The sequence below is a fragment of the Cheilinus undulatus genome, linkage group 21, assembly GCF_018320785.1.
Source record: "Cheilinus undulatus linkage group 21, ASM1832078v1, whole genome shotgun sequence".
NCBI lineage: Eukaryota > Metazoa > Chordata > Actinopteri > Labriformes > Labridae > Cheilinus > Cheilinus undulatus.
In genome coordinates this window covers 10,768,487-10,787,245 of record NC_054885.1, presented here as the reverse complement: position 1 = coordinate 10,787,245, position 18,759 = coordinate 10,768,487, and the positions used below count along the sequence as shown (strand labels likewise).

Below are 18,759 nucleotides of genomic sequence, written 5' to 3'. Positions count from 1 at the left end.
AGATCTATCCCTCTTACCTATGATGCAGCAGGGTACACGGAGGCAGGTCTGCCCACAGAGGTGACAGGGCCCCTGAAAAAAACCTTAGAATGAGCCCTCCCCAATTGTGATTTAGCATTAACTAGCCCATTTTTTGATACTTTTAAACAACTTTTCACTATTTTATATGGGCATTTCGGCAACATTTCTACCATTCTTAACCCATTTTTAATAACTTTTGCCTCTTTTTTAACCATTTTTGCCACTCTATAACCACTTTTCACTACTTTACCCAGTCATTTTTGCCACTTTTAACCCCTTTATGATACTTTTTGCCACCTTCACCTATTTTTGCCACTTTTTAACCTAATTTCGCCACTTTTTAACCTATTTTTTGTCCCTTTGGGCCACTCCACCACCAATTTTGACACTTATCACCCACTTTTGCCACTTTTTCACCTATTTTCAGCACTTTTCATGCCAATTCTTGTCTCTTTGTGCCACTCCACAACCCGTATTTGATAACTTGGCTTCCTTTTTGCCACTCTTTAACTACTTTTCACTACTGTACCCAGACATTTTTGCCACTTTTAACTAATTTTTTATACTTGTGCCACTTTTTAACCTAATTTCACCACTTTTCCTGCAATTTCTTTGTCCCTTTGTGCCACTCTACAACCAGTTATGACAATCATCACCCATTTTTGCCACTCTCTAACCCCCTTTTCACCACTTTATCAGGCCAAAAATTCTGCCAAACTTTTTTATATATTTATACAGTACTTAACAAATTTATCAGACCACCTGTCATATTTGTCTCAGAGACCATCCAGCATCATGAAGTGCTTTAGTGCGGACTCTTTAATTTTCAGTGAGCCCTCCATGTTTTACCATTTTGAACAGGAATGAAGAATTTCAAACTGAATTCACCTTTTTATACCCAAATTTGAGCCGGCTCACTGGGCTTCACTGAGAAGTCAGAAATCAATCAAGCATAACATTCAACCACTAAAACTAATTTTTCTCTTCAGGAATGCAAGTAAATAACTATAATTTGACATATAAATCAATAAGTATTAATGTGCTTTACTATTTTTTTTTTTTTTAGTTTTTTGTAAACCAGTAAATTTGAAAATTCATGGATAACAATAATAATTATATTTTAGAATTAAAAATATCATTTGGGTTAAAGAGCTTCTACATATTGGTGTATTAAACATTGCAGAAACATAAAAAATGATTTTGGTAATTACCTTTGCTGTTAATTGAGGGCAGCTTCTGCATAAACCTTACTTTGGGTGGTGGTCTAATAAATTTGTTAAGCACTGTATATATATATATTTTTTCATAAATTTACATATAATGGCTGACAAGAGGATTTCTAATGATCTTTTGGGGGTCAGATAGGAAGCTCTGGGCGGGCTGATATGGCCGTCAGGCTGCCATTTGATGATCAGTGGCCTAAATAGATGAATTATCTTTGTGGCGTTTGTGTCACAGCTTCTCCCTGGATGTTTCCTCTTGTCTGTAAAGCAGGCAGTTTTTTCTCTGAACTGTGGAGACCGTACATCTCGCTAAAAAGACACATTTTGATGCCACAAGTTTAGAAAGATACATTCAAAGATTACTATAAAGATTTATCGTATGTAAAATTAGTAAAGCTTTAATAAATTTGAAATTTAAAGTCATATTTCAACTAAGGGCAATAACAGTGGCTCAGATTCACCTGTTGGCTTATTCTGACATTTTCTAAGTCCTCTAGGCACCAAAGTGACATTCTGGCTCTTGCATAAAGAAAGTGAGCAATGTGTTTGCTGTATTTGGAGTGTCCTGGAATTTGCTTTCATTTCCTGTTAATTAAACAAAGAAATAATGTGAAAACCTCTGAATTTGCTGCTTTGGCATCTAATCAGGCATTGATGATGTTTGATTTTCTGTGGTATTGTATCAAAGTTTAACATTCTGTTGTAATCAAAAGCAGCTAAAAAAAAACAGAAAAACATGATGTTGCTTGATTGTCTTTATTTGACTAATCCCTTCCACAGAGCTCAACGTGGACTAAAGCCCGACAGAGTCAGGAGTGTCCTGAGCGTCCAGCCTGTCCGTTGTGTGCGTTATGGAGAGGAGAGCCATGTGCAGTCTCTGGGAAAGATGAGGGCAGGAGGCCTGGAGAGCACCTGGCTTCGTCTACGACATTAAATAGAAAAGCGTGTTATCACAAAGGTTAGCAATGAGCAGCACAGACCCCACTCTGACATTTCAAAAATACAGTGAACATTTGTTCTCATCAGTCACGATAAAGGGCAGTGGGCATCAGCTCCAGGTTGGACGTCCTGATTCAAATCAGACTCAAAGGTTTGTTTTTGTTGTTGAAAGCAACGTCATGTAACTTTCCACCTTAAAATAATGTTAATTTTATTTATATGGCAACTTTCAGGTTTTGTAAATAGGTGTTTTACAAGTGAGGTAAAATAAATACAGACAATTTTACAAAGTATAAATACTATTATGCTTTAACGGTTTTTATGGCACACAGGAATCCATGGGTCACAAACTCACCTTCTTTGCTGGAGCTTGTAGGTCTGGTAGTTATGCAGGCGGGTTCGTTCAGATGACCTCTGTAACTGACGATGTCCCCCTGCTCCGACTACACACACAATCACAGAGGAGACAGTTCATGACACTCTGGAGCCCTACCTTTAAACTCTGTGCAGTATAAATGAAAACTCACAACTACTCTCATATATTCTTGCTGTACAGAGATACACTGAGTGCTGCAGAACTTCCCTAAATCAAATGTTTATATATCCCAGGACATTTATTTGCTTTTGGTGTTTTGAACACAGTGAAGCAAAAACCTGTGCAGGAAGACTTTTTCGTAACATGGCGGTTCCATCTCTCGCTTTCTTCAGGTTACCGAACAGCGCAGTGCGGCTTATGATTGTGCCTCTCCCGCCGCAGCTCCTTGACATGGCCAGGTAACTGTAGTCTCTCATGTCTGAGAAATGTCTGCCAGAGGAATATATCCACATGAGGAAAAAGGACAGATCAACATAGCAGTAGACATGGGACTGAAATTCTGCTGTCATTTAACGGCCTGTTTCAAAGCTCTTCATCTCCCTGAGGGCGTTTTCACACCTAAACCTTGTTTGCTCTGGTTTGACTCAGAGACTCATTTGCTACAGAATTACCTCAAGTTTAATTAGCGGACCAAAATGTGTGATGTGCAAGGGAAATTCTCTCAAACTGGTCAAAATTTCTTGTGGGAAAAACTAGTTTACATGGTTGTTCCTGCAAATACCAAACACAATTTCATTTACTGTAGATATTGAAGTCCTTCTGCTGCACACTTTCTTATTTAACCTCCTATTTTAAGCTTTCTTAAACATAGTTTTGATTTCTGTTATTAGAATATTTAAGATAATCAAACAGCATTTCCATAGAATTTAGGTAATTTGCTTAAAATGTTGAGAGAATTTGCTTGGAAATTTTTAAGTATTTTCAAGAAAACGTCGGGATATTTTAGGATACTTTGTAAGTTTCATTGGAAGTTTTGGGGGATATCTGCTTTTAAACTTTTTCACATTTTCATGGAAATTTAGAAAAAAAAGTATTTTTAACTTTTGGGAATTTGGGAAAAAAAATTAGGGGAAATTTACGTTGTAATTTGTGGGGATTGACTTGAAAATGTGAGGAATGTATAAGGGATTTTTATGGATTTTGGAAAGGAAAATTTGAAATGAGTCAATATATTGAGCGTTAATACAAATGGGATTGATGCCATCGTAAAGTCTGTGTGTGGAAACCTCAAAAGTGACATGCTTTCAACAGTTAGGTTGAGGAAGGTTAGTTCAGTCTGAAATAAAAGTCAACCAAGACAAACCGTTTCAAGTAGTCTAGTAGTGTTAATTTTACCAACCAAAAGTGTAAGTAAATATGGTAGTTGAAATCTATTTTCCACGAGGAAGAAGACTAAGATTTGCTAAAAATAGATATAATAATAATAATAATAAAAGTAGAAAGGGTATCTATATAAGAGTTTACAGTTAAATCTATGCTTGGCTAATTAGTTCATTTAAAGGAGAATAAATGTTTTGATTAAAAACTTTGAATTGACTAAATTCTAATACTAAATCAATATAGTGACCAATATTAACAGACCAAACATGTTAGGTGTGAAAGCAGCCTAACTCTGGAGCTCCAGGTCAGATACTAACAAAGCCTGACAACATCAGTGACATTATCATTTCCACTCTAAGTGCATGCTCCTTTTTGTTTGGACTCTAAGTGGCTTTCCTCAAGCTGCCTTGTGCCCCCTGCTGGTGAAAAGGCTAATAAAGGGAGAGATCTCCCTCTCTACTGATCTCACCTTCTGTTGTGCGGTTGAAACTTTTCCCGAGGGTTAACTCCGAATGGCCAGATGACTTTGCGTGAGGAAGTACAGGTAGCAGACGGCAGCTCAACTAAAGTCCTTTAAAGACCAAAGGAGACAACACAATACCCGGCAGTGGGTGATTTAAGGGACAGGGAAGATTTCATTAAGAGAAGCATGTTTATTTTTTCCAGTGTTGACTCACGGTGCGAAGAAGTTTGCAACGACAGGTTGGTCACAGGTGAGGCAGTGAAATCTGTCCACAAGTTGTCTGCATATAAATGCAAAGAAGCATCACTTCTCCTCACAGCTGACTGATTAAATTTTCTTTTACTTTTGTCATCTACTGACACCAATTTTACTCCACAAGCTTTAAATTGAATGAGTGAGCGAGAGGTTGATACCCACTTCTTCACAGCAGCAGCGTTATTGAGGTCTGGACCTTCCTGAGCCTGCAGCTTCCCGTAGATTGTCTTCCAGCGATCTTCCAGTTCTTTCTTCACAGGTTCAAACTCCATCCGGTTCAGCTGGAGTCAGATCAAGAGTTACACATTAGACGTTACAGGTGATTGCAGATCAGACGCTCCGGTGTGAACAGTTTTTACCTTACACTCCATCTCAGTGGAGAGTCTGCTGACAACTTTATGCCAGTCCTGCTCCTGGCCCGTCACCTTGTTCAGCAGCTCATTAAACAGCGCATTAAGCTGCTCCGTCACGGAGTCAAACTGTACACGGCTAACTTTGCTGTCCAGAGCAGACTTATCATTTCTCTGCAGGTGTGGAGAGACAAATGTGAGTTAGGTTTTCTTTAAGTGATAGTAGTACCAAGCACAAAGAGATTTATCAATAACTATATTCACTTACAATTGCACTCTCCACCATCAGCCTGTCAGCCTTCTTCACCTCAAGCTCCTCTGTTGCTTTGCACAGTTCCTGTGAAAATAAAGATATTCAGCGACAGGAAAGGAGGTTAGACAAACCTGAGCTTCTTTTTTGTATCATATAAGATATAAAACAACTGATATGCACAATTTGTAGAAATCAGTAAGTAAGTAAAGGTACTGAAAGAGATATCTCAAAATGTGTTCTGTTTGCAAGCTAGAAATGCTTTAAACAAAATAAGAAAAGGTGAAAATAGGAGTCAAGGCTTACAGCCTAACTATATAGTCATGCAAGAATTATGAAAAAAACAGAGAAAGCACAGATATGAAGAAAGTGGGAAAAGGAAAAACAGGAGGACATGCTGTTGGTTTGTGTTTGGACCTCGATGTAGCTCTGTTTCTGTATGTTGTCCTCTTGCAGACACCTCGTGGTCTCCTGCAGTTTTTCACACTCGGTTTGAAGCTGAAGAATCTCCTTCTGCAGGCTGTTCACCAGCTCTGCATTCTGGATATTCACAAACACAAACAAGAAGATAAAATGGCTTTAACGCATGATTGTGTACTGAAAGTGGGTCATGTTTTACATCAGTGTTCAGAAACATGAAGGGTAGTGTTACGGGAATTTTCAAGAGATATGGCAGTAGGCACCTTTATGTGCTTTAAATATTCTAGCTCTGGATTGCTACACCTCTGATCTAAATGACAAGTTGCCGTAGTAGCTACTTCTCAATGGTAGCTTGCCATGTTCAACCTTATCTACCTTCATCATATCACAAGTTTGGATTTTAAATGTATGGATGCTTCAATTTCAACCTCTTGACAACCAGTAGAGTCTCCCCCTGTTGGCAAAAAGAGAAAATGCAGCTACTCCCTTTTCAGCTTCACTTTTAAAATCAAAAGGCTAAGGCAAATATGGAGAAATAAGCTTTCCATGTAGGTAGCATGTTTCTTTGTTCAGCTGAATATTCCAGACTGAATGCGATCTACCCTGATCAATCAACCATCTGCCTCTGCTGAGCCTAAACTGGCTTGCCTTGTCGTCCTGCAGTGTCCCTGCTCTGCCTGCAGATCTCTCTCTACCCTGAGTGCGGTCATCACTGTCATCCTTGGGGTTGACGGCATACTGAGAGGTCAAAGACAGAATCAGGTCCTCCATTCTGCACCGCAGGAAGTCCAGCTGAGGCAAGAGTGTGGGAAAAAGGTCAAAGATGAAACTGATCCTCTGCTCTTTTTAAATAGTGGAAATTTGCTAAAAACAACCTAATAAGCTACAAATTCTGCACAGGATCAGACCAATTCAACTATATTATGCAAACGTAAATGATCTTGTTACATTATTTGGAGAAGTTAGTTTTTGTTTGTCATAACAAATGGATATTGGTTCTGAAATTGGTAATCGGTCACATGTGCTACTAATAATCAGTATCTATATCGGCCCTAAAAAACCAATATTGGTCAACCCTTGGTTTCAGGATGATGTGAGCAGATAACTGTAAATAGGAAACGGGAATCTTGTTTTTATAGGTTACAAACGGCAAAAAAAAAATTTGTTCAAAGTAGTAAAATTTGTTGGATAAAATCATGCCGAAATTTTTGTAAATGATTACATCCATTTTTTAAATCTCATACAGAAATGTCAGCCCGACCAACACTGTTGTAGCTAAATAAAAAAATAAATAATTTACAGCATACATCTTAAGACTGAGCTAATTAGTATTTTTTGTTCATATGTGCTGGGAATTTTTGCTGCCGCGCTGTGATGGTGATGACAAAGGAATTAGTAACATGCAGGAATCATATAGCCTGATGTTACAAATTGTCAAGATGATGAAGATGCAGAAAAAAAGTTAACTTGAAGTAGTCCTTGTAGAGACAAATTTATTGTGCAGTAACAGTAAGAAGTAATTGACTTTAAGGGCGTGTCCATAGCTGTCTTTTTTAGCACTTGCAGTGCTTATTTTCAGTTCAAAACCATGGTTGTCCAGCGTTGAGAGCGCTCAGCACCCTGGGCAGAAAAAATGCTGTGCTCAAAGCGCTCTTGATAAACCCTGTTCCAATTTATGGAACAGCGCTCTACTCATCAATGTCACTTCCTCCTCACTTGCCAATCAAAATCAAAAAGGGGTGGGACTTCTCACAACAGTGGAAGAGAAACTCATCTTTGTCTCTTTTTTTGAGGGTAGTATTCAGGTCTGCAGCTGTCTGTGCCAGGACAGGATTCCTTGGCATTGTCTGCATTCCTCTGTGTGATACTTCTTTGAAATACAGATGTATGACGCACATACAGATATTTCAAAATAATGTTACGATTCTACAGGGAAAGCCAATTTGGTTTTTTTTGTAACGCAAAAACTAGTAACAGGCCATCTGAAAATGAGGTTATCTGTATTGCCAACACTAAAAAATGCCAGCTATGGACACAATCCCTTAAATGAGTGTTAGTGAAAGTTGTTGCTATCTGAACAGTTCATCATCTCCTCTAGTTGCATTGGTTTAAACTAACAGGCTATTAGAATGCTGCAGTGCAGCCCCTCACAAGCAATTTCAATTCTAAACTTGTCTTGTTGGTAATCTTAGGTCCAAATTGGGCTTCAATTTCATCTGTGAAAAATATCACAAAAATGTTTGCCACTAACTCTTTTTAATGACAAAGATGGGGTAAATGAAGATCTTTGGTAATAAAAAATGAAACAGAAATCCATTTTGTTTTTCATCAAGGAGACTAGACAAGACTAAAATAATAGTCCTGGGCAGTTGAACATTTAAAATCCATGACATACATTCATTGCGGGTATAATCTCTGTCAGAATACAAGCAGAGGTGAGGCAAGAGAGCAGAAGGAGCATGCATGCACATCTGAAAGTGTTCCTGTCCAAAGCAACATAACAGAAAGTATGAGCTGTTAGGGAGGATGAATCAGTAGCTCCAGATGTAATATTTATTTCTAGGACTGTGGATTAATTTGTGTGCCTGATTTAATTGTTAGATTGTTGTTCTAAATAATTTCCTCATATTTCTCACATGTTTTTAATATCTTTGATCTTGTTTCATAATAGTAGTACTTTGAGATTTGCTTCAAATGTTAAGTGCATTTTAGACAAAATTTAGTATTATTATTTTTAACATTAGCTACTGGACAGTCACCCTCCTTATTCCTGCACTAACTAGCTGTGTAACTAGAAATATGAATTTAATGTCATAATCTCTGTTAAAGCCAGCAGGATGAAAGATATTCAGCTCCGTAATTGAGATGACATGGTTGCATTATTTTATGTCCAAGGTCGGTTTGGTAAAACGACTATAAGGTGAATGTAAATAAAACATCATCATGACATGTTTAAATGTAACATGGAGAAAAATATGATTTGGGTGAGAAACTTGAATAAATAAAGTTAAGAGAAGAAATAGGTTTGTTTCCCAGCAATATTAATTAAGCATGAGTTATGTGAAAAACTAAATGTTGTCTCATCTTTCCACAAGATAAAATTAAAGTATTAAATCTCAGATTGTTAAGGGAATCATTATAAAAAAATATATATATACATTTTTTAACCCTGTTGTGAATTTATTTCTTTGCAATGAAAAGTTTTGCCTTTAAGGTATAACAGTAACAGTATAACAGTCATTTAAAGCCCTGAAAACAAAACCTAAGTGCTGTCTCTCTTTAATGATTCCTGTGTGTCCTACTTTGCCAGCTGAGCCTTGGTAACGTGTCCCTGTCTGACCTGATCTTGCAGATGTTCGTGTGTCCTCAGTTAAAGCCTGTTTGGCCTTCAGCTGCTTCATGTCCACCTCCAGTTTCTGCACAGACTTCCTTCACACCATAAATATTAATATAACACGTGCATCTGGAATTATTTTATGCTCACCACAAGCTAAAAGAAATGTTACAGAAATTAATTTTGGATGAATAAATGGCATTGAGATGCCATTGTTAAATAATTAAGATCAACATCTTAAACTTACAGGAAAGTATTAAAGTTCAGGTTTTATACTCTGGAAAAATGATGATGGTGCAGCTGAACTTGACTGCTTCTTCTACAAGTTACTCTCTCTTTTAACCTGACTCTATTTACGTGATGTAGGATATTTGCTGTCTGAGTTCATGATAGGCTTTGCTGTCTGGATCCACACCCCCTGAAGCTTCCTCTGAGCTTGCTGGGTTCATGACCATGTCCTCTAAAGTGTCCAGCTTTGGACTGACACACAGTATTATAAGAACAGGGACCAGCTACCAAACTGTGAGGTTTGTGCTGCTACTGATGACTTACTTCTGGACTGAATTTTCCGCCTCTTACATGATTTTATTTTTTACTCACCTTTTCTCGGTCGCTCATCAGGCTGTCTATCAAAGCTCTATGCTGGTTCAGCTGATCCGTCAGGTTCTTTGTTGCATCCATGGAACCTACATGTAAAATATGCCATCAATCCATTAATTCATGAAAAACAGTCTATCTCCCACAAAACGTAGTCATTAGAGGACTGTTGACATTTTGGCATACCCTTTAATACTTTGGCATTTTTGTGAAAACCCTTATTTAAATCTGTAGCCTGAAGCCTGAAACATCCTAAAGCAGTCTTTCCCAAACTTTAGTATGCTACGGTCCAATTAAAGACCTACAAATCTTCTGGGGGCAACCAAAAACCCACTTGTAAAACCATGAGACTCAAACATTAACCTTTATTTATCATATTTGATTTGGAAACAGAGCATTTTGAATGTGAGTGCTTGGCTTTTAGGGACATTAGCATTACTTGGATAATCTTTGTGGTATCACAAATGACAATTAAAGGGCCACTGACAGTAATTATGTTTTAATCAGGCATCTGCAGAGACACTTAAATTTCTTTTGTATTATTTATCTCTGTTAACATATTTGGCAGTCTAGCAAACTCTTCCCAAGTAGCATTAATGCCTCTGAAGACACAAGAAGCATAGTTTAACAGTGTGTCATCAGTTAATCCAACACCAGTAAAACCATGACACAGTTGGAAAATAAATGATAAAGAGGTGACAAAGTTCAAAACTTCTGTGTTTTATTACTTCTCAGACTTAAAATAGTCCATTTAATCAAGAATTTTATGATAGTTTAAAATGGGATTTCATTTTTTTTTTATTTATATGAGTTTTAGTTATTGTACATGGCCTCTAATGGCCCCCCTATAGTACCTGTGGGGCCCCAGTCCACACTTAAGGAAGCACTGTCCTTCAATATTCAAGACTGAGGCTATATTTAACAAAAATAGATTTTAAAAGATATATTCAAAGATAAATAATGGGGATGCACAATATCATCTGCATGATATCAGTGTTAGCAGCTATTAGCTTAAAAAGTAAATTATCTGTATTGGCAGGTATGAAAATCTCTGTGATATTTACAACAATATTTTGACTTTAAATATCTGCCTTTATCAGCTGTAACTGTAACTAAGCTGTAAAAATAAATTTTAGTGGAGTTTAAGCCTGGACTGAGAGACAGCTGTAGTCTTTTTCTTATTTATCATCATTCCTTACATGTTAAAAGTGTTTTTTAAGGACTAAAACTTTAAATTGTGTTTTCAGGACTGAACTTTTAGGGCTGAACTACATGTAAATATAAATATTTGTATCGGCTAAAATGAATTTGTGGTAACAGATATTGGCAAAAATTCAATAGTTTACATCCATAACAGATTATAGTCTAGGAAAGCTAAACTTCATTTTTTTAATGCAAGTTTACTGTTATAAATCAACTTTAATCAGCACAATGACTGAATGACTGGATGGATGAACAGAAGCCAAAATGTAATCTACTGTGCTAACACCTTGGTTTCCAGCTGGGGTTTGGGACCTCCTGGGGAGGTGCCAAAGGTCTCAGGGGAGGCATGAGGCTCTGTCTGCTCAGAAGTTGTCAAAATTAGATTTGACATGAACTAAAGCCATCCATCCATCCATTTTCTATACTCCTTATTCTGATTGGGGTTGCAGTGGGCTGGAGCCTATCCCAGCTGTCATTGGCGAGAGAGGGGTACACCCTGGACTGGCCGGCAGTCAATCACAGGTCTGACATACAGAGACAGACAACCAGGCACAACTAAATTCATCATAGAATATACAGTTTTATTAACGGTGTTTGTTTTTTGTTGATGAAACCATTCATGCTGATTGATTTTGACTTGACTTTATGGCATCTGTTATACAGATAGGGGGGCTCCAAGGGAGAAAAGTTGGGAACCACTGCATTCAACCAGTCAAATGTTTACTATCTTGTTAGAAAAGCCAACAGGAAGAGGGTTTGTATAACTTCCTGAAAAGAGGCATATCCCTATAAGTCAACTTAATGTGTATGCAAAGATACAGAGTGACTGGACTGTAAGCAAACTAAAGAACTCTGAATTCTGCAGGCAAAACTGGTGTTACTTTAGCACTACATGCTGTATGTCAATCCAGTGATACATCGAACTGACTTGTGTCAAAGTTACCTTTGTTGTTGACGAGCTCTCTAAGTTGCGTCAGCTGTGAGATGTCTGCTTTTCTGTCCTTCAGAGCTGCTACAAGAGCTTCCAGTTTGTTGTACTTCTCTGCCAGCTTGCTCATGTTCCTCATGACCTCTGCTATGTCTGGGGATGTTTGGCTTGGTTTAGGAGGACTCTTTTGTTGGGGTTCTGGAGGAGGTGAAGGGGTCTCGGTGGCTGGTTGACATGTTGATGACGGCTTGTTTGAGTAGACAGCAGCATAGCATAGAATCAGCATTAAAGTAAGACAGAAAATGTAGTTTTGCTACATGTTGAAAGAGTGGTCTTGAACATATGCCAGTACACACTGTGTCTACACAACTAATCCAATCCCAATAGAGACATCCCAAACGTCCTCTGTATGCAGTCTGAGCTTTTGGATATCAGTCTGTTTTCAGTAAGCATCATGTGAAAACCCAAACTGGACAGGAATCCCTGTTACTGCATTGTAAGGGGATGCATTGATGCACTGTTGGGGTCTGAGAAATAATTCTAATGCATACAAATTGTTCCCTTAATAAAGTCCTTCCCTTTGTTATCCTACCTCCTGAATGTCTTTACTGTCAGTGAGAGAAGCAGGTTGCATGAAGCTCCAGGTCACACTCTTAAACAGCTCTGCAAGCTCCGGGGTCTTCTTACATGTGTCTCTCAATGATCTCTGTCACAGGCAGAACAAAGTGAGACTCAAGCTGGATTTTTACTCTTCAAAAATGCAGCACTTAATTAAAAAGCTGTCATGTATTGGTTAGCAGCTAGCAGTATTAAGAAAGAAGTGTAAAGTTGATTCTCTCCTCCAAGCACTCACCAAAGTTTGCTCCAGGGCATCCACACGATGGCAGCATTTCTCCACAGTGTCGATGGTCTCTGTTTGAGCAATGACAGCCTGGACACAGCGACAATCATATCAAAACTGGCATGGCAAATAGTCATTAAAATCCAGACAGAATTTAACCTGTCCTCCATTACTTTTTAAATCTTTGTACCCCAGGTCCCTCTTTCTATAGCATTTATATATCTGATATTTAACACACATCTCCATGATATCCTAAGTGCACTGAAATTCTTGAGATGTTATTACCATGGCTGGAAGCATTAGGCTTAATAACAAGAAACAGCTGTTTTGTCCTAAATTTTGTCTCTCAGGTTGCAAACAATACAGGCCACCCACCTTCTGTTGTTGGCAGAACTCCTTCATCTCCTCCCTCAGGTCATCCCTCGCTTGTTGAGCTCTTGGATAAGCTTTGCGGCCTATAACAGCAATAGGCAAGATGCTAAATGTCAATAACTGGCTATACAGCTTATGCTACTTCATGAAAATGTTGGTACATAAAGTTTGATCAAGTCAAATGACTCAGTTTGGAGAACACTGAATAGAAAACTAAGAAAACTATGAAACTTTAATTATCTCCAGCAGCTTTAACTAGGGCCAGGTGATAAATACCAAAAGTCATATCTTGATAATATTTTTTTTGGCTGAATGGCAATACAGAATGCATATTTCCTGGGGATGCATGATATTGTATTTTCTGCTGATATGCTGATATTTACAGATTGATTTTGTAAAACTTCCATTTTTTGAACACATTTTAAAGTATAAGGATGAACAAAGAAACAAACTTTACTTGAGTACTTGTAACACACTTTAAATGTTTAAGATTGAGAATGAACAAAGGAAAAGGACATAGGTCTGTTGGTTCAGCCTTAAACATTACAAACCTATTAGTACAGATGACAAAACATTTCAGTCAAATATTGGTTGTAAATATCGGCAGAAATTTTGATATCTGCCAATACAGATAATTGCCTTTTTAAGCCAATATCTGTGAATATCAGTCTAATAACATCGTGTTTCCACCAACTTTCCCAAATGCTGGCAACCTTTTTGTGCATTTTATGGAAATGCTGGAATTTATGATCAATAACAATGACAAATTTTAGGTGTCTATGATATGTATTTTTGTTTCCTGTTAGTATCATCAATTATTTTTAAAAATTATCTGAATAATCCTGAATGAAATATAATATATTAAAGTAGTAGTTCCCTATTTAGACAAAAAAATCAAATAGATTATCATGTGGTCAATAAGCATGTGACTGTTGATGACTGTAACTGTAAACAATCTTTTTACTGAGTAGTATTAGGCCATGCATATCTTTAAAAAAACAACTTAAGCTATATCAATAACATCATCTCATACTGTCTTACAGAGTCTTTCCTATTTTAAAATATATTCATACATCTTTAAATCTAGATGTAGAGCACAGCCTTTGTGTTATCAATAACGTGTTTTAGGAAAATCTATTGCATCTGATCTTTTACCCTCCTGAAAGTAAACAAGAGGACAAAAGCTGACAGAAAAGTCCAGGATCTACAGATGGGACGAATCCAGCTGTTTCACAAGTTTTCAGACATTTTCTGTTCCGGGCTGATAAACCCTTTCTTAAGCAGGATGTTTACGATTCCTTTGACCCAGCCACAGTTTGTTGGCCAAGTAAACTATCTAAATTAATTTGCTCTCTGTAAACTATAGGCATGTGTGTCTGTGTGGATGGACATTCCTAAGCCTGCAGGTGAGTTGGTGTTTAACTGGGTCAAACGTGCCAGGACAGGAAATGATGCAGAGGCCCCACGGAGCTTCACTTACAGACAGAATGATTAACAGCTGGTTAAAGAGTTCAGGAACATGACATGATTACACTCAATATGGCCTCTCACTGGCTGCAAGGGCTATTTTTATGCCTCCAGGTTGACGATAGCCAAGGCTGGAGGCAAAATGTGTTGAGGCGGTCTGTCCATCTGGGCCATTCTTGTGAATACAAAACCTCAAGACTGCGTGAGATATTGTGAGATTTGCTTCAAACTTTCCCCTCCAACTCCAACTGTTTCAACTTTTATCCAAAGCAGATACTATACTTTTTAAAGCCACCAGACTCAAACTCATGAAGCTGTATTTCTATATGTAAATAATCTTTCTTGTCACCATACTGATGTGCAGCACAACAATACAATGACGATATACTGGTACTGCTTGAGTTAAATTTTATATTTCAATAATTTCAGGCTTAGAAATTAATTTGCAAAAACAGGGAGTTATTCATCCAGTGTCGTCTTAAATTGTTACATTTCTTGTTTCTTGTGCGCTCAGAATGGCCTTTTAAAACACCAAAATCACACTACAACAATTTACTGACTGTTTAACAGAGCTTTTATGGCAAACCTTCTGACCCCGTGACGTGTGGTACACACTGCTTCAGACACAACAGGGCTATACGACCATGCTGTGTGGCATTCAGAGGAAAGACATGGGGGGAAAGAGGGCATGCCAGGTCACCTCATCATAGTTGAGTCAGCGGATACAGCGGGTGACCTGAATGATGCCCAGAGAGGACATGAATGATTCAGACGCATCATCGCCTGCACCTGCCTGACGTCCTGCTTTTCACTTGAGATCTATTCTTCCCCTGACAACCAGAGTCATCGCTGCGGGGGACTAATTACCCCCTATCACACAGACAGAAAAGGGAGGGAGGGAGGTGGAGGGATGATAACATCAGGAGGAATACAGAATTAAGGTGATTTCGTCCTGTAAAACCATCAGCTCTGATGAACATCCTCCTTTGCAATCTATTTCACCCTCTTTTGAGTAATTGCGATGATCTTCACCTCTTTTCACCCCTCTTATAGAAGCAGAAACCTGAAGAGAGACACGCAAAGGTCATTTGAGATGACAGGGTGGCACCCATCCCCTATTATCCTTTGCTCTGTCATCAACAGCTTAATGCTATGCTGAAATGTCTGCTTCTGCATGCAAGAGAAGAAGGGGAGTGCACTGCTGGCCCAGACTCAAGAGACGTGTCTTTAACACAAACAGACAGTAAGATGGAGGAAAAGCAAGTGAACACAAATAATGCTAGAGATAGATACTGCTATGATTCTCATAGGTCCTGTAAAGTTGCATAAATCAAATCACTTGGGTACAAATGATTGGCTGGTGAGGTTTTTGAAATTATAGAACTGAATTGCCAGTCAATACATCAAGCTTGTGCTTTAGGAATAGTCTGTTATTAGCTATGCATGCAAAATTGAGATGGACCAAATTCCCATCCTATAGCAAGATTCCCAAACTTTTCTGTTTGGCAGGAGGTTCAAGGTCTCTGAGAGCAGTGGCTCCCAAGCTGGGGTCCGGGACCCTCAGAGTTTTACCATGTAATATCATGGTAAGAGACTTCTTTTGGTAAGAAAAACATGTTTAGAGCTATTTTCTTTGATCAGCTTCTCTTCGATACAAGCAGGGATTCAAAGAAAAAAATGATTGGGAACCCCTGTCTTAAGCCTGGTATAGCTGTAGGATTTTGGGCTGTCCCAGATGAAAGATGACTAATCGTGGCGATATTTATGGTGGTCAGTGGTCCGAAATCGCACTGCGAGATAGTCTGTCAGACAGCCGTTTTCGTGGTCTTGCAACCAAAAAAAGCCTGGGATAAAATTCTGACTGTCAGAAATTTAGGATGACCATCTCACAATGTGACTGCTGCTACAACCGACAATGAAACCAATAGGAATGCAGGAAGAAATGGCAACAATAATGCGACACTGGCGCCAACAAACAAGTTAGCATTAGAATGGAGACGATGTCAAAAAGTAGAAGTTTGTTGGTTCCAAGAAGGAGGAAAATCTTGATATTAGATGTTTGGTAAAATGTTTGACTCAAAATCAGCCTTTTTCTGAGATATGTTATAACTGCTATTTTTCATTTTTAAATATCTAAATTGATCATCAACGTTGCAGTCCATAATTTTAAACTTAAAATCTATCAACTCTTCAAACTTGTGAAAACAACACTAAAGAGAAACGCTTTCACCGGCAAGTCCTCTTGATTTACCGATTAACAGCTGAGACATCCAAGTGCATATGCGTTTATGGATGTCTGCAGCCAGGATCTCCTGGATTTCTGGGGGACTGTTCATCGCAAGCAAAAAAAGACTTCTAACCTTCTAGTAACTGAGCTTTTGTTTGGAATGCATTTTCAGTTTATCCCACTTAATTGGGATCTGAAAGACCTAATAAGCTTAAAAGCTCAGCTTTTTTTATTTTTTGTAATACCAAGATTGATGTTCGCAAAGCCCCCAAGGGTCCTGTTTCTGCAGAAAATACAGGTTTTTGAGGAGGGGTTTTGGCTGTGTGTAGGCCAGGTGGTCAGTTGTTGGGGTCTTCAGTCAGTAAGAAATAGTGCCAGTCATTAAGAGAGGTATGGTAGTCATTTTTCTTTTCTTTTCTTTTTGTTTGATGATAAAAAAAGGTTTTGTCAACACCAAGCAAGAGCAAAATTTCCACTATAAGTTCTGAATTTCTTAGAAATGTTCCCTTCCAAAGTCCACAAAAAATCCCTAAAATCTCCAAGAAAGTAGCTAAAGATTTCTGTGAAAATTCTTAAACATATTTTAAAAGTATCCCATAAAAATACCCTAAGATATTTTCAAATATTCCTAAAATAGTTCTGTGAAACTTAAGCTTAGAGCCTTAATATTCTAATAATAATTCCTCACAAATTCCACGAAAATTTAAAAGAAAATTACAAGCAAATAAACTGCAACATTTCTTTAAAAAGTCCCAAAAATGTAAAAATGCAGTCCCCAAAAATCCATGAAAATGGGGAAAAAAAATCCCCCGAAACATCCAAACAAATTTCTGAAAATTCCATGAATATTCCAATTTCAAAGCAATCTGTCTCCAAAACTTCCAATGAAATTCTCCCAAAGATTACAAAAATATCCCCAAGTTCCCCAAAATGTCCATATAACTTCCTGAAAATGTCACAGTAAATTCTTCCAACATTTCAAGCAAATTACTTAAACTTCAATGGACATACTAGACAACCATGTAAAAATTATAATAGCAGAAAATATGTATGTGTTCTAGGAAAGCCTCAGTTAAATTTCCTCATATATGCAGGGACTTGGGATGTAAGGATACAACCACATTTGGCTACAAGTTCTTACAAACAGCCCCTTTCAACAAAATTAAATCAAGTATTTCAACACAACAAGGAAAAATGTCATAAATAACTGATATGGGTCCTGTTTTGATAGGATTTTCTAGTGTTTTTTTTTCGCTTGCATTTAGGAATGATGACTGCATCTTCCTTTTTCATATTGTAGATCTCACTGAGCTTTTTGGCAGCCAGGTTACTTCTATTTTCTTCTTTATTATTGGCCTCAAACTTTCTGATTTCAACTTAGTACTGACTGAAACTAAAGTTTATTGCTAGTTCTAAGATCACTGGCTTTTGCAAAGAAGAAGTGCTGCAAAATAAAATGAATATTTCTTTCAGTGAATGTGGTTATAACAATACAAATCTAAATTTAAGCAAGTCAGTGGGGGAAAAAAATCAATAAACAGTTATTCCAATGAGTGAAGTGCTGACCTCGGATGTTTCTTCTTCGGACACACCGTCCTCACCAACCTGCATGCCGCTCCCCTCGGAGGTTCTCCCCTGGATGAGGCGCTCCTCCTCCGTGTGCTGCTCCTGGTCGGCACCGCTGCCATCCTCCTGCTCCAGAGTACCGGGGCATCTAGTCTTCTCCTCCAGGGCTTCGAGCTGCCTGAGAACGGCTTTGAGCAGTGCATGTAGTTTAGAGAAGTCGACCTCACTTTTCTGAGGTGGCCGGATGGATAAGTTTAACAAGTCATACAGGTTGATGTTCTCCTTCGACATCTTGGCTCGTGCGCGAGGACACAACCGTGAATCAATTTGAAGTTGAGCTAATGTTAGCTTGCTCGTTAAAGTTAAATTCTCACCACCGGGTTTTCAACTTTGTCGACAACAGTTTGTTTCTGACGACTCCAGTCTTCAGAAACAATCGAAAAGTACATGTAACACAGTCAAACAAATATTTAAGAAATCACGTTGGTCGCTCTCCAACGCGTGTAATCCTGTCCCGGATCCAACAAGCGACCGTTACCTCGGAGGTTGTTGACGTTAGGATGTAATCATCTTCGAAAGACAAATAGCAACTTCAGCTGGACCAGTG

The 18,759-nt window shown here is 38.2% G+C and overlaps 1 protein-coding gene across 2 annotated transcripts; it reads right to left on the bottom strand.

Moving 5' to 3' along the window:
* Positions 1-1,992: 1,992 nt before the first annotated feature.
* Positions 1,993-18,285, bottom strand: LOC121503488 (glutamine-rich protein 2). Of its 2 annotated transcripts, XM_041777938.1 has the most exons (16): positions 18,153-18,285; positions 12,896-12,975; positions 12,533-12,610; positions 12,272-12,385; positions 11,695-11,926; positions 9,552-9,637; positions 6,266-6,409; positions 5,615-5,737; positions 5,216-5,284; positions 4,957-5,121; positions 4,760-4,878; positions 4,557-4,622; positions 4,349-4,450; positions 2,838-2,988; positions 2,539-2,626; positions 1,993-2,166 (listed from the first exon to the last, which is right to left on the bottom strand). In XM_041777938.1, exons 2-16 carry the CDS (start codon positions 12,920-12,922, stop codon positions 2,054-2,056), a joined length of 1,677 nt encoding a protein of 558 aa, XP_041633872.1. In that variant the 5' UTR covers positions 12,923-12,975; positions 18,153-18,285; the 3' UTR covers positions 1,993-2,053. The 2 variants fall into 2 exon arrangements, with proteins under 2 accessions (XP_041633872.1, XP_041633873.1); XM_041777939.1 differs by lacking the exon at positions 6,266-6,409.
* Between the last annotated feature and the right edge of the window lie 474 nt (positions 18,286-18,759).